The following is a 15,429-nucleotide window of genomic DNA, read 5'->3' on the forward strand; positions in this document are numbered from 1 at the left end:
AAATCAAATAAGGTGCAGATTGTTAAACTCGGATGAAACTTAAATAAAGTTATTTTGAACAATAATGTGACTTTATCTGTATACTAAAGAAAGAAAACTATATACTTACCTGCCCATTTTGCTTATTTCTTTGCTGTCCTTTAATTTCTGAATACAGTTCTTTTATCTCTACTGTTTATGTTCTTTGCTTTTACTGCCTGTCCTCTTACTTTGCTGTAGACAATTTTGGAAGAAGATGTAGAAGATCCTGTATACCAGGTAATTTCTGAAGCTGTATGGCCTTGGAGTTTCAGAAATGACTAGATATATGTTATCTTGAAACACAGCCAAAACCTTTAACAAGATGTTTTGAAATTTACTGAGATAGGTCTTCTGAGAAACTTGTAAGATTTTTACAGAAAATAGCATATTTAGAGATTAATCTGTAAGTAATAGCACAATATGTCTGTGTAGAATAGAACAGAATAGAATATTTCAGTTAGAGTATTAGAAATACAGAAATAGAAGTATTTAATAAATATTTCCTAAAATGTGGCTTGTGAATCCAGATTTTAAGTTTCCAAATGAGATTTGTCATCATTTTTAATACAAACTCTAACTGAAAAGGGAGTTACTTTGAGGATAAGGAAGGTGACATCTTGTTCTGATAGTAATAAATTGACATTTTGGTTTTGGCTTCTGTAAGGCCAGAATTTAATTCAGAGGGTGAATATTTTGAAAAAAACAACAGTGGAATTGATGTTATAACACACTGCCTTGTTGGCATTTGGGCTATGATTTAGTAAGAGATCTGAAATTTAAGTCTTGTTTTATCCAAGCAAAATGTCTGGTAGCAAAGGTGATTATCAGAAATATGTCAATATATTCATGTCTAATACCCTACTGAGTGTGAAGAAGAAAAGTAATTTCATCGTTATGTTTTTGTGCTGAAACAAAATATATGATAGTTTACTTTTTTTTCCTGGAGATTTTGTGTTCTTCCACTTAGGCATGTCAGTGGGAGGCACACTGAAAGAAACTGATTCAACCATTAGTGAATATTGAACAGTGCCTAAGGTGCAGCAAGAAAGATGATAAGAATTAGGATGCCCTAAATTACTATTCAGCTTTTATGTCAGGAGTTTTACTTTGTGCTCTTCACAATAAAGCAAGAACCTGAAAATAAAAAGTGTTGTGACAGCCTCTTGCCATGTGGCCTGTTACATGAGCACCAGCCTATTCTTCCAGTTTGGATTTAGCTTTTTTATTCATAGATAATAAATATATGTGAAAATAATTGCCATTATGTAAAAGAGGCAAAATTCACGTTGACTTCAGAAAATTAATATTGGGCCACAGGCGGTCTCCCTAGTGAGAAAGAATTAAGAAGTTGCTCTAATGATCATTAGAGGAGATTTAGGTCTATTCATTGCCGGTTTATGAAATATGAAACAACCTTACGCTGTGCTTTCCAACAAACCTGTTGTCCTGCTGCCAGCCTGTACTTTGAACTTGTTTCTTTAATGCCTGCCTATGTTTTTACGTGGAATTCCAAATTGCGTTTTTCCCTTCTGTTTCATCTTTGACTTTTCCTCTCTGGCGGCTGGTGTAATAGTACATTGTGTTTGAGGCTGGACACGAGCCAATCCGTGAGCCTGAAACGGAAGAAAACATTTATCAGGTATAAAATCGCTAACTTCGGTGTTTTCATTGCAACAATTGGAAGCATTTAGTAAAGTACATTTCATATATGGTTCGTTCTTATTAGTTCTCATTCATCACAAAAATGTCTGGCATTTCATTCTGGTGATATGACATGAATAATCTGCCAGTCTCAGTGTGATTTTTCTGTTGTTTGTCATTTTAGCTTCTGCAAACTTCATTAACTTTGTTGACTTATGAAGGGTCTTAAACTTTTGAGTACACCATATAAGGTGATAAATAGTGGATTCTCTTTTTCTGTTAATTTTTTTAAACTTTTTACACCTATTCTAAGAAACAGATACTGAATCTGATGGAGGGCAGACCATCCAAGCAATTCTTAGAAAGACATTTTGATGGTACTGCACGTCTTTCTGGCTAACCAAGGAGATAACTGAGCAAAACCTAAGAGCTCTCAATGGATATCCACCAGACTGGGGAAAATATTTTCAGAGTCCCTATGTTATGCTAGAGCCCAAGCTTGCATTCTTCACACTTACAAAAAATTGCATTGAAAGCAATATAAAATAATCTTTTGTCATTCAATTTATCCTCAAGGGATCAGTACAGGGTTTATTAAAATATAATGTAATTCATTTTGTATGATACTAGAGGCAAATCTAGAGATAGACGGAAATCTCTGTATGCTGTGAGAAAATTGTGATTTGAGGAAATCGTTTAGTATGGAGGGGAAGGAGATTCAGGCAGTGATTAAGCATTTCTTCTAGCTGTACTAGGGGTTGATCTGCTAATAGGAAAAGCTTTTTTAAGGTAGACAGGAGCAGGGATAGAACAAAAAAAAAGGGAAAGGTATTTTTTTAAGTAACAGAAAGGTAGGAGGATAATAGAAAAAATGAGAGGGTAGAGTAGCTGTAAGTCAAAATAGAAAGAAGCTAAGTGGGAAAGCGAAATGCAAGTTAAACATTATAAAATAACCATCTTATAGACCCCATCACAGGGTCATTGAGATGAGATTCATCTAACCCATCTCTGTTGATTTCCTGGCACCCCGCCACGCACACTAGACATGCATCTTTCTGCATCTCTAGACCAAGACATGCAAAGCTCTCAAGGTGAGAGTATGCCTAAGGCAGAAAATTTTCTATGGCATAGTGTTGAAAGTTTGACTATTTCCAGGAAAGCAATCTGCTAAAAAATTGCTACTCTACTTGTCAGTTTTATGCTAGAAACAAAAATCCCATGACAACTACATTCAGACAAAAAAATTCTGATTGTTGTTCATCAAAGTGTGGAGCTTTTAGTAATGTTTTAGAGAAGTACCAGTGGAAGCAAGCAAAATGGGGTTGTCGCTCCCAGTGTTTGGAGATCTTAAAGCAAACTGGTGGGTAGGGAAGAAGTAGGAACTATGTTCTGAGGAATGTCCTAAAGAACAGGAGGACTCTCTGGACATTTTCTTTTTCTTAAAATGGAAATAGAAGATGATACGCATATAGTGAAGTCTTGCCTCATCTCGAGGTACTGCTGTTACTGTCCTGCAAGTCACCAGAGAATTGCTCACGGCTTCATATGACAATGTCTAGATGTGATGAAGATTTTCTCCCACAGTGATGCACAGAAAATACCTGTGATACATAATATGCCATACTCTCAGTATATGCAGTCTAGCCTTGTCCTTCTCTGTATTTACTACAGGCAGCACCTTGAATAAAGCAAATGCCGAGATTAGGGAGCTACGGGTCTTTTTCTGTTACCTAGTGTAATTGACAGATGGTAAAGTATTGCTACTGTAGACTTGTCCAGAGCCATGAGCTTCTGAGTTCCCATGGACTTCGTGAGCTCTTGGCTTGCTATAAATCTGGGTTCCCACAGCCCAGATCTTACACTGGTGAAATTGTTTCTCTTACAAGATTTTGATGATCTCAGAACTGTCCATTAAAAATGAAATTTGAAAAGGTCCTCTTTTTGGTTTTTGTTTGTTTGTTTAGTTTTTTAGTTTGATGCAAATTGTTGCCAGCTCTATTATTTACTACAAAGTCTTCCCCATACTACACTTTGGTAAACATGCATCTGCTCAGTAACCTCATGCATCCTCGCTTCAGCCTCGCCAAATCTTCTTTCTTCTGGTGCTGTTCTGGTTTTTCAACCAAGAGCTGGTAGGCAAAGAGTTCATTTCTCCCTTGGTGGACAAGATTCCTACCCATTGGGTAACTGAAGACGGAAGATAGGTGCCGAAAGTGACTATTTCTTTTTGACATAGTAGAGGTCACAATTTCCTTTTTAAGCATTCTTTCTCTGTCTGTCACCTTTCTTTGATACATTACTCCAAAGACTGTCTGTGTCTGTCTGCTCTTTTAATATTGTCTGCCTATATAAGTTGCTATAATGTGTTAGTTGTGCAACGATTTGATCACTGAGCATGTACCAATCCTCTCATCTAGTGTCAGATTTCTTAATAGCTTTCTCTTTGCCTGTCTGTTGTTTTATGGTAGTGAGGTGGGGATGGGATTTTTTTAGGTGTTGTTACGTTATGTATGTAGCAGCATTGGTCTCTATGGAGAGGCAGGTTCTGCTCCATCAGGAGTTGTCAATCTGAGATGGGGGGTTCTGAGTTGCGGTGCTTGTATTGCTGGTAAGATGTAAGTATGTCAAAATGGTTCACAGCCTGTCACAGAGCCAGAGCTGTCAGCAGCAATAGTGCTGGTACCCCTTTGCTGATATTGCTAATCAAATTAAAAACAGGAGAAATCCCTTTCAGACTCCCGGTCTATGTAGCAATGCAAAAAAGAGTGATGATACATGGCAAGTAAAGACAACAGGAAGACAGGCGGTGTGAAGGTGGGAGAGAAAAATGTGTTTCAGAAAAGTTTCTTTGTCTTGATATTAGCTTTTCTCTAATGTAATTATAAGCTGGAGTAAGAGAGGGGGGATCGATAGTGCAGGGAAATGCTCATTCCATAATAAGCTGTGGATAGGAGTGTGCAAACTGGGATGACTTCATGGAGAAGTTGGCTAATGAGGAAACTTTCCAGAGAGAAAAGAAAAATACATGCTGCTGATAGTTTGTAAATAGTTCATCTTACCACGTTTGTCCTCTTTTTATGAAGATTAAACTTTCCAGTGACTTACTAAATACACCATTCTTGGTTTCTGCTCTTGCACTGTCACTTAGCAGTCTGTAAAAAGAGAGCACTTTGTTACCATGAAATTTAATTGTTCCACTCTTACCAGTTTCACGTTATCTAATGTCGTAGGTGGTTTTAGTGAAAGAAGACGGTACTTTGAGAAAACCAAGGCAAGCAAGTCATTCCCGGGATAGGAATAGAAGAGATCTTTTAAAAAGCATGTTCAGTTTCTGTGAGAGGTCTGTGCTCATGCTCTTGAAAAACTTCTGCAATGTGCACCAAGTTAAAGATGCACCATTTCCCATGAAGACTGTGACATTTAAGCATGGGCAAGAGAATGTTTGAACAGTAGAGAGAGTTTTTGCTATACTATACAGAATAAGAAATGATAGCACATCTCAATGAATAAGTAACATTCCTTCAGCTTCCCCTAAACCAGACCTACTCTAATATCAGAACTTTAAGATATTTATTGTCTTAGAAAACAAAAACGTCATCTTTTTTTGTCATATCTGCAGTATTATTTCTACTGTTAACTTGTGAGGTTTCAGTAATGTCTGAAATGTAACCTTCATATGTTCAGTGGAAAAGTAGCACTGATTTACTTAGAGCATTCATGTCTGTGTAGAGCATGTTTTTACTGCTCTTTTTGCTTGTTTCATTTACAGTAGATGTTCAGTGCTCCTAGGAAGGAAAAGAATTATAATCACAAATTATAAGTATTTAAACCAGCAGTCCTTAGATAAGCAAAGCCCAGTATTACAAAGCAACTAAATTTACATGACTAGGCTATAAATGCCCACGGTGTCAGTCATGACTGTTGACTCAACTAAAGACTCACCCGAAGTTTTTTTAAGTGCATCATCCCTTGTCCATGCAAGGCTGTTGACTTCAGCGCCCTGGCTGTGTGAGTGCTTGTGCAGTCTCAGACTCTGACAGGCCGGTAACTCCTTAGCAAAACTGCAGAATTGTAACCAAACATGGCTTAGAGGAGCTGCAGGGCACCATCACCGCAGGGGTACATGTTATGACTTGACTTGACTTAGATTATTAAATGGATTGGAAGGAAGAAATCTTAACGCCATAGGCCAAACATCTCTTTCCCTCAGATCGGTAGCTCTACTCTGGATCTCTGCCATGGAGGAAGATGACGTACTGACATGATCATGACTTCCATGTGCATCTTCTAACCCCCAAGTAAAATGAAAAAACAACCAATTAAGTAGGAAGAAGATCCAAGTGCACCTGCACTTAATGCAGTCAAACCTAACTGAGAATGAAAATCTCATTTCTAAACACTAGTGGGCTTTAGGATTTAAAAAACTCAAATAGATGTTTTATTTTTTCAGTATTGTCTCCATTAATGTTACTGCTTGAATGAAAAGGGAGCCACTCTTGTTTTCATTAGTATTAAATGACTACCCTGTACTTAAATATCAGCTGCAGATTTCAATTTTTCATCAAACTTGCTTGGGTAATGACCTTAGTTTTCATTTGCTATTGCAGGTTCCTACCAGCCAAAAGAAGGAAGGTGTTTATGATGTGCCAAAAAGTCAACCTGTAAGTGTAAGTATCTTCCCTATTTATATGCAGTAAAGAAGATGTGGTTCTTAGCTTCTGTGACTTTCACTATTGTATGTAACATTTGGTACATTCCTCGTGATCTGTTGTGGATTGATTGGGTTGGTTCAGAGTAACCAGGATTGTAATGTCACTTATATCCATTTCATTCATTACTTAAATCTCCTTTCTGTCTTTTCTGACTCATTCTTATGAAAGTCACCATTTATAGATGTGTTATCTGTGGTTAAGAGTCAACAATGAGCCTTCTGCATGTTAATGCATGAATTGTTGCTGCCTGGATTAGAAGGATTCCTCTATTACACAGTGCTGTACCAGGCTTATCACTCTGAGTGAGCACAGGCTGCATTTTCTCCCGTGTGCTCTATCAGAGCTGTACTTTATATATTGTGCTCCTTACAGCTTGGTTTAGTAGAACAGCAGGGGAGGCAAGGTCTGAATAGAGTGGAGGTCAAGAGAAGTAGCATTAGGAAAAGGTATGTCGGAACATTGTCTGTGACCTCTACGGTGATTTTCTGCGGCTCTAATGTCTACACCTCTCAGAAGACTTCCTGGTGAATACAGTGTGCTGATAGATAAAGATTTAATAAGGAGCTTCAAATCAAATATTGCCAAAAAAAAAAGGGAATTTGGATTAGAATTACTTTTGTGTCATTTGGAAAAAAAACCCAAACAAACAAGGTACATCAAAATCCAACCGAACATACACTATAGAAAAGCAATTATTTTTCCAGTACAACCAACTTCCATGGTTGCTTAGTAAGAGCTGTAGAGTAGTAGGGCGGTGATACGTGTAGTTGCCATTAGTTTAAACAGCTGTGGGAAACTCTGAAAGGAACTACATCAAGATTAAGTGTGCAAGAAGACCTCACTCAACAAATTCCTGAGTGGCAGGATTTTTTCTCTATGTATTGCATTATTTTCCTGGTTATTGTGGGCTGTAATCAGCACAAGGAGATTTCTTCCCAATATCGCTACGTATTATTTCTGTAGTGCTCTAAGTATACAAGAGGCTAAGGGTCAGTATGGACTGTCAGCTTAATTCTTTCTGTCCTGTGCCTTGCATGGACTTTAAACTATCAAAAAATAAGGTAATACGCTGTTGTATCCAAATGGCACCATTCCCTTTCTGTGTATTAGCATTTTGAAGAGGTGAAGCATTTATCCCCAGAATATATAAGGAATGGTAACAAGTGGTTGAGATAAGAAATGGAGTGACAAATGCCTTAGCAGCAAGGTATGCATTTGCTGAAGGGCTGGTTATATTGTTTAATATAAATTTGTGCTATAAATACGAGAAATTGTTCAATTGCATTGGTTACACAGAACATTAGTCTTTCTGAGGATTTGTGGGAGAATGGAGAAAAACGAAGAAAAAGGTCAGGAATTTCAGTCTACTGTAAGCATGGGGAAAATGCCTGTATTCAAGAGAGAGAAGGAGAGACTCCTTTCACATCAGGATGTGGTAACTTGCACAGCTTGGGCCGAGCAGAGACTGAGATGTCGAATAAAAAAGATAAATGCTGGAGAGGGCCTGAATGGGGGCCTGAATTGTGACACTTCTGTGGTTTGCACAAACAAACAAAAATTGCCATAAATATTTCATGATAAGCCACTAGGAGAAGGGAGGAATCATCAGGTTGCCTGGGAAAATCTAGTAAAACAACTCATGTTGCATAACTAATTAAGGTATTTGTGGGCATGGAATAGCTGTAGATTTTTCACTCATTTCTCGTATAGTTCAGTGTTACAATTTTTCTGCTGTACATTTCCTGCGACTTTTTTATTATTCCTTCAGCAATGTTTCAGACTTACTCTGGGTATAGTCTGTAATTTAGGTCGTTGCAGTGTGACTGGGTGTATAGTACACTCGCAATCATGTCTGCAGACATTTTGGTATTAGACTGTCCTGGTAAAGAGCATGACTCTGAGATATAGGGCATATGGAACCTACTCTGTAATCATCAAATATATTTAATCTGTCATCTCCATGAAGCTGGTTGCAGACTTAATTTTCTTTTGCTATTTCATGGCTAAATTTAAAGCGATTAGAGCTTTTTCTCCAAACAAGTTATGTACTTTAATTTATGAAGAAAAAGAGAAGAAGGAGAAGAAATATGTAGCCGAGATTTTTGTTTCACCTTCTTATTAGTATGTATTAAAAAAAAAGAAAAGCAGCAATAGCTCTTAAAATTAGCAATTTAATATTCCACTGCCCATCTGATTTATTGCTCACCCTTCCACGTCTGAGACTCTCTGTCATTGAGACACTTCCCATAATTTTTTTTTCAATTTATAGCTGTCATTATTATATAAACCTCTAAAATTCAATCTGAGGGCAAATAATCTAGCTCATCTACCTGGTTTAAACATATAAGGACACTTTCTTTATTAGGAGATCTTGCTTTCATTAATTTCATAATGGATGAATAAAGTGAGAAACTTTTTGTAGCTCCTAATAGGTTTCAGGCACCATGAATTCTCTCTCCCGACAATAAATACAACACTTAATAAAAATGCAGCAAGTTTTGCTTGAGTTCAAATGGAATTGCTCATGTTCCCTGGACAGAGATTGATTTTCCATCTTGGGATTGTTTCTGGTGTGTTCTCAGGCAAGTTATCTGTAGTCTCTGCACATAAAAGTGAGGGGTACTAAAGTAGTCGTCTAGGTGCCCTCCACCCTTTACTCTCTAGCCAGTGGAGAGAAATAGCTGCTTCACGGGGAAATTCCTCCTGTCTGCGTGAGGTGTCCCTCTCAGGCAGAAATAAATGTACATCCGGACATCATTCTTTCGTGGCTGCAGAGGAACTTTAAATGACTTGCAAGTATGATAACTTCTAAATAGTTAGGCTTAGGTGGGGTGAGATCTACCACAGTGTAAAAACAAAAAGCCAGAATCCATTTTTCAAAGGTTACTTTGAAACTGGGAAGCGTAATTCATACTGGTTTTCAATAAGATATAGCTTCTTAAGAAACCAGGACCGTTTTGGCAAGTATTGCTTTCTCTGTGCGTATGGGATCCCATTGGGGCTGAAGGTATGAAGCATCTTCCTGGTAGTGCCATGTAGCAGAAGTATTCAACATTGTATATGCATCAAGATAGCCGATGTGTTTACCCAATACTGTGCCGTTGTGTGAGGCCATTTGTCAGAATGTGTCAAAGTACTTTATAGTGTGACTCCTCATGATCTCTGATATCAAGTAATGTAAATACAGTGCATATGAGGCAGAAAGGAATGAGTCTCGGATCTCAGAATTTGAACGTACTCACTGAACTCAATTATGAGTGGTGGCTGGTTGCCAAGTCACTTCTCTGACATTGGGATGAAAAGATTGCTTACTCAATATAATTCTTGTATTTCCCCATCTCCTTGCTGCATCCCTTCCCAGCAAATCCTACTCTCCTGTAGATTTCCTTTGCCACGTGTGCAGCTCAGCTCCAAACCCACACTTTTCGTGATACCCAGTATCCTCCCAGTATCTCTCCCTTCCTCTGTATCAACTCACACTTCTTGTATTCATTCCTGTTTTCTCTCTGCTCCTTCCTTAGACCAAGTCTCCTATTCTCTGTTCACTGAGAATAGACATCAAGCCAGACAAAGAAAGCAAGCTTACCCCAAAAAGCTTGTGTTAAGCGGTACATGCTCCACTTAGAAATTGTGGTTCTGTATGTGAAATTAACTGTTCTAAAAAAGTGAAATGTTTAATGAGCTCTTTTTGTCATAATTTCCCATCTTCTCCGTATTACACATCCACATCAAGTTCTACCTGTCATGGTGTTTTTAGTAATAAGAGTCAGACTGTAAATACCCTTCACGGAGACTGTCAATCACATCACAATAAAACCTTCTCTTCTTATCAAAATGTCTAAACTATCTGCTTACAATTTTATGAAGGCTTTCAAACAACTCATCTTACTGCTGTATAAAGATTCAAGACATTATAGCTGATGCTTTACAATGCAGGCAGTCTTCTGGCTAGTACCAACTACATGGAGCACATTAACAAACCAGGGCGGAATGGACAGGGAGTAATTCAGCTGCCCTAGGGACAAAGCACGGGAGGAGCAGATGAAGCTGGGCTGGACCTGAGCGTGCTCAGGTCTAGAAGCTGTAAGGGCTGCCTGACCCTTCTGCTCAAACTAGGAAGCTGCATTTGGGAAAGCTCAGTTTTAATTCTGGCTGGGATTACAGTGCCATTTGAAGGTCTGATTTGTTCAGGTCTTGTGTCAGAGGAAGTGTGCCTTGGGTCGTCTGGAAGTCACGGGCAGCCCTGGGCTTCACCAGCTCATGCGGAAAGTTGGTCCCTGGAGTAATAGCATACCAAAATGTCGGGCAATAAAGTCGTTCAGAGCAGCTTTCCAGATAACTCTGAGTATCCTCTACAAGTGAATTCTTTCTGTGACATTTGGTCTGGAGAAGAGCTTTGTAACTCTGGCTTTTCCCTAATTTTGCATCAGTGGCTTTACAGAAACAACTGGCAGACTGGTGACATTGGCTTCAGCCTTCACAATCAGGCTTTCAGGATCAAATTTTCAAACATGGGAAGAGAGAGAGTACACAGACCCAGTCTCTGACCATCTGTGCCTGCAAAGCCATCCGTTTGTATTTACCTTTGCTAGAAGAGAGACCTGTGTTCAAATGCCCTGATTTAGTTACACTAATTAAACCCCATCTACGAGGTTTAACATCGCGGTGCGGGAGGTGCATTTTTAACAGACAGCAGCTAGTTGTTGCAAAGTTTGAAAATATTTTAGTTTGTTATAATAATGGCTTGTGGCATGAGTTTCTTTGATGTTTTAGTGGGCTGTTGCTATTTTTTTAGGTAGAAGTGGATATACATACCAGTATCTGTAGTGTAGATATTGCGCTAGCTATTCTGAGATTTTGTGCCGTGCTGGAAGCACCTCTGCTCCGTGTGCTCCTCCTCACAGCTTGCCTTTTGATTTAATACCAGTATTAAGTCTGATACTACTGCTGGCTTATAATGGAAACATTTAGCACCATGCCAAAGGTCGTATCTCAGCCCTGAAGGTGAGATGATGTTGTCACATACATGTCTTCAAGAGTGAGACTGGTGCTGTAGGCGGAGGCCCTTATTATAACACCCTCTCCACACATCAGCCATTTGTTTCCATCTGCTGTGTGGGTACCGTCCCCTTTGCGACCTGCATCACCTGCCCTGTGTTATCCTCTAGGCAATCGCGGCGGATGTTGCTAGGTGATCTCCAGCAATGTTGCTCACATTGCACTGTCATGTCTTAAGATACTTGTATCTGTGGGGTTTTTTTTTTTCCTTCCTTTGGGGTTAGAGGGGAGCTGCTGGCATTGCAGGAGGGTCCCGCGTTCAGTTGGGTCTGGCTGATGCAGGAGAGGCAAATCCCTTGATGCCATGGGGCAGGTCTGGTACATTGGGCAGGTAGCAGCACATCTATTTTGTTTGGACTTCATGTTAGGTATGCGTGTTACCAATCAAGGTCTGTCATTATCTGTGATGTAATGACTTCTGTGCTATAAAAGGTCACTGAGATTCGTCAAGGTGTTTTTTTCTTCCTTTTAGTAAGACCCATGGGACTCATCTTCTGCTGTTTTATACTTTCTGCTTCTGTTTACACCTGTGCAAAATGCAAGTAAAAACTCTGAATAAAAGACTTTTACGCTCACTCACCACTGGCATAAACAGCTATGCAGCTGATAGTTTGGAGTGGGTCCACAGCAAAAAAACACTTAAACACCTGAATTTTCACTAGCAGACTCTGTTCAGCTTCAGCTGAGGCGAGAGGCCAGGTCTGAGCCTTTGCTCAAACCCCCATGCCTCTTTTCCAAGGACAGGAACGAGCCACCATCAGCGATGTTTCACAGGGATCACAACCATCGACTTGTGGCTACTGTGCTTGGTGGGATGTTGGTTCCCTGATCAAGTGCTGTAATAACTAAATCTGTCTTTGTATCTTTTTGTTTGACTTTATATTACTTTTTCCCTTTTTTTTTTTTTTAGCTGTTTTTTCTGGGGATATTTTCTGTTTTACTCCTTAATAAAAATTTTAATGGCACAGGAAGCAGAAACCAGGTCCTCCTCCCTAGTATTCCCAGATTATAGCATCTGTAACATAAAGTGATGAAGTTCCTTCATGTGTGTTACATACATGTAGGTTTATGTAGGTCTTAGCACCTGAGCTCAAAGTTAGGGATATTTCAACTGGTTCTTGAAAAATTGTTCTTGCAATGCCAGGTAGAGCAAGAACATTCAAAAAGGTGTTAACCTGAATTCAGTGTCTGATTTCCAACAATCCAGAGGATTAGATGTTAGAATTAATCCATTGTTAATGTACAGACCATTTAAGATGATGAATCTTAATCTGGATAATTTCTGAACGCTGAAAATATGCCCATGCAAAGTTCTGGTTTCAGTCCATCCATAATTTTATATCTAGCATGTCAAATAGTGGGTTTTAATAGTGTAGGAATACTGTTTCACAGATGAGAATAAAATATCCTGATTTAATTGTTCTTTTATGTCACACTGATATTGTGGGCCACACCTTGAGCTCTTTTTAATCCTTAGGAGTTGTCCTGCTAACAGGCTTTCCATTCCTACATTTGTAATACCGTTCCCTGAATATGATCCTAAACCCTGCATCTCTAGCAGAATGATTACATGCTATCAAAGCATTGAACTTACTTTACTTCCTAGTACAATCCTTTAGGATCTGGGGACATAAACCCATAGTGTGGGAAAACTGTAATCCAGCAGCACTGCCCTTGACCAGTTTTTCATCGTTCTCTCTCTCTGTTTGTACTGTAAAAACAACAAGAAACAAGGAAGCAAACAAAAGCTGCAGGTTTTGCCCTGGTGACACGGTTACCTTGTTGGATATAGGTGACGTGGGTGTTAGTATGGCAGTTTAGATTTGTACTTTTAATACAGAACTCGGGCGATATAAATAAATGATAAGCATTTCAGTCGCCCCTTACAGTTATTCAGCCTGTTAGGTCGCATGTCTAATGGCTTCACGAGTATTTGCATTCCTACACTTACCTGGATTCCTGTACATTTTCTGCGGTAATATTCTGTACCTTTTGATATTTTCCAAAGCGGAGAAAAGAGAGTGTAGCTGAACCATAAGTCTGTCTCATTGATTGTAGGGTAAAGTTCTGTTACATATAGTGAATTTTTGTCTTTTATGCAATATGACTGATGCAGATTTTATCTGATGGTTGCTGATATATTAAGTGGACAGCTGCATGTTGTATTGATTCACTACATTTTGATTTGCTTGGAGCCCTGCAGCTCATAGTAATTTGCTAAAACATTTATTTACACACAATCTGCTTTCTGAGTGGTGAAGTTTGTAGCTTTACTTAGTCTGTATCACTGTATGCATTAAATTATATCAGTTGCACAATTTGGTGTTTATTTACAAATTAAAGGGAATACAGTTCTGGGGAAAGTGCTGTATGCATTTTGCATCAGTTTGGGGAGAAGCTGTTGTAAATTTTTGCAGATTCATTTGGTGCTATCCTATGTTATTAAGTACAGAAATACACAGGTCTTGGCTTTTTTTGCCCGCTGAAACTCAGGAGATTTCAAGGTTTCAAAAGTACCATGATGATGTGGTATTCAGTGATGCAGGTAGAAATAACTTGTTTCTTGGTTATAGCTCCAGTCACCTGTCGTTTTGAAAACCATTAGATAGACCTATATAACTGTGCCTTGTATTTTAAAATAGTAAATTTGGGGTTATTTCTAATTCCTTTCCATTGTTAAGTTTATTCCCTGCAATCATCCAAACCTGTCTCTGCTGTCGCAGTCTAGAAGTGGCGTTTTGCTCTCACGTGGTAGTTTGGATTCTCATCATCACTTGTCTCTCCAATCTGCAGTTAAAGAAAGCCATCACGTGTCACCGAGGCTGGCTGCACTGTGCCACCCGAGTGGTGCCATAGTCCCCTGACATTAAAGAGTTCATCTTTTCCTATCTGAGCTCTTACCATGTCCTGTGCCACTGTCCTCATTCCCATTTTCCCCAGGGAGAACCGGTGGAGCTACACACTGGGAACAAAAGATGCATTACTTTCAGAAATAGATCTTCAGGCAAGAAATGCCACTGATGCCAATGAATGTGTCTGGCAGTAAGTCTGGATGGAAACCTGGCCAAGGCTGATGCTGATGTTGAACCAGCCAGCAGCCTGTCGTTGGTCCCTGATTTTCCTGCTGAGACACCTTTCCTCATGCTGAAATGAAATTTGGTGCAGGCTGGCTTTTTCCACTGTATCAGCTGAAATGTTTTGCTCTTCCTCTTTGTTTCCAGTTTTCTGTTGAATGGAAAAATACATTTCATTTTAATACCTTTGCACTGCATCAGCCGCATACAATAAATTGCACATATTTGTAAAGGTACCTAAATCTAAAGCCAGGCTTATGTTTCTAGAAGACAGATGTCGGGGCCTGTTAGTGCATAGGAAATGTAAATTACAACAGCTTTTGTAGCTTACAGCAACATTTTGAAAGTCTCAGTGTTTAGTTCAACAACCTAGTGATATTTCTGGACTTGCAGCATTTCTCTTAAATACACGTGATGTGACTGGTGTATACCATGCTCTCTGAACCCACCGTGTGGTGTCTGGAGAAGATATGGAGGAGGTGACCATGTGGCTGGAACCTTTGCACCAGCATTCTCTGTGCTCTGGGAAGTTTAATTATGTTGTGTGTTGTGTTGCTTGGAAGCAGCATGGGTCTGGCTCTAAGATAGAGTCACTCTTTTGGACTCTTGATTTATTAGATTCTGTCAGAGAAAAGTGGTAATTGAAGCATTTTAAATACCATTTCCTGTAGGAGTAAATACGTAAAGTACACAGGGAATTCAGAATTAAGTTCCCTTCAAATGAAGAGAAAATAAACAAATGAGTAAGTGTATGTTTTGATCATATGAAGAGATCCTTAATTTAAAGGAAGCTATTGAGCAACAGTGAAGCAATTCACTCAAACACTCCTCAATAATCTATTATGCCAATTATTCTTAACCATCCCACCTCTTTAGCTGCTCAGGGTTGACTAACAGCGTTTTTAACCAGCACATCCAGCGCT

The 15,429-nt window shown here is 39.1% G+C and overlaps 1 protein-coding gene across 4 annotated transcripts in view; it reads left to right on the forward strand.

Moving 5' to 3' along the window:
* The window catches only part of DAB1 (DAB adaptor protein 1), a gene marked incomplete at both ends in the record, with an annotated part of 119,791 nt that overhangs the window by 81,608 nt on the left and 22,754 nt on the right, over nucleotides 1-15,429 (forward strand). For 2 of the 4 annotated variants that reach the window (XM_082313975.1, XM_082313976.1), the window contains 3 exons: nucleotides 220-258; nucleotides 1,595-1,660; nucleotides 6,270-6,329. In XM_082313975.1, the coding sequence (XP_082170101.1) occupies nucleotides 220-258; nucleotides 1,595-1,660; nucleotides 6,270-6,329 (165 nt within the window). The remainder of the gene's footprint in view (nucleotides 1-219; nucleotides 259-1,594; nucleotides 1,661-6,269; nucleotides 6,330-15,429) is intronic. The other 2 variants (XM_082313977.1, XM_082313974.1) reach the window with 2 other exon arrangements.

This window comes from Platalea leucorodia (assembly GCF_965183815.1).
Source record: "Platalea leucorodia genome assembly, chromosome: 5".
Taxonomy (NCBI): domain Eukaryota; kingdom Metazoa; phylum Chordata; class Aves; order Pelecaniformes; family Threskiornithidae; genus Platalea; species Platalea leucorodia.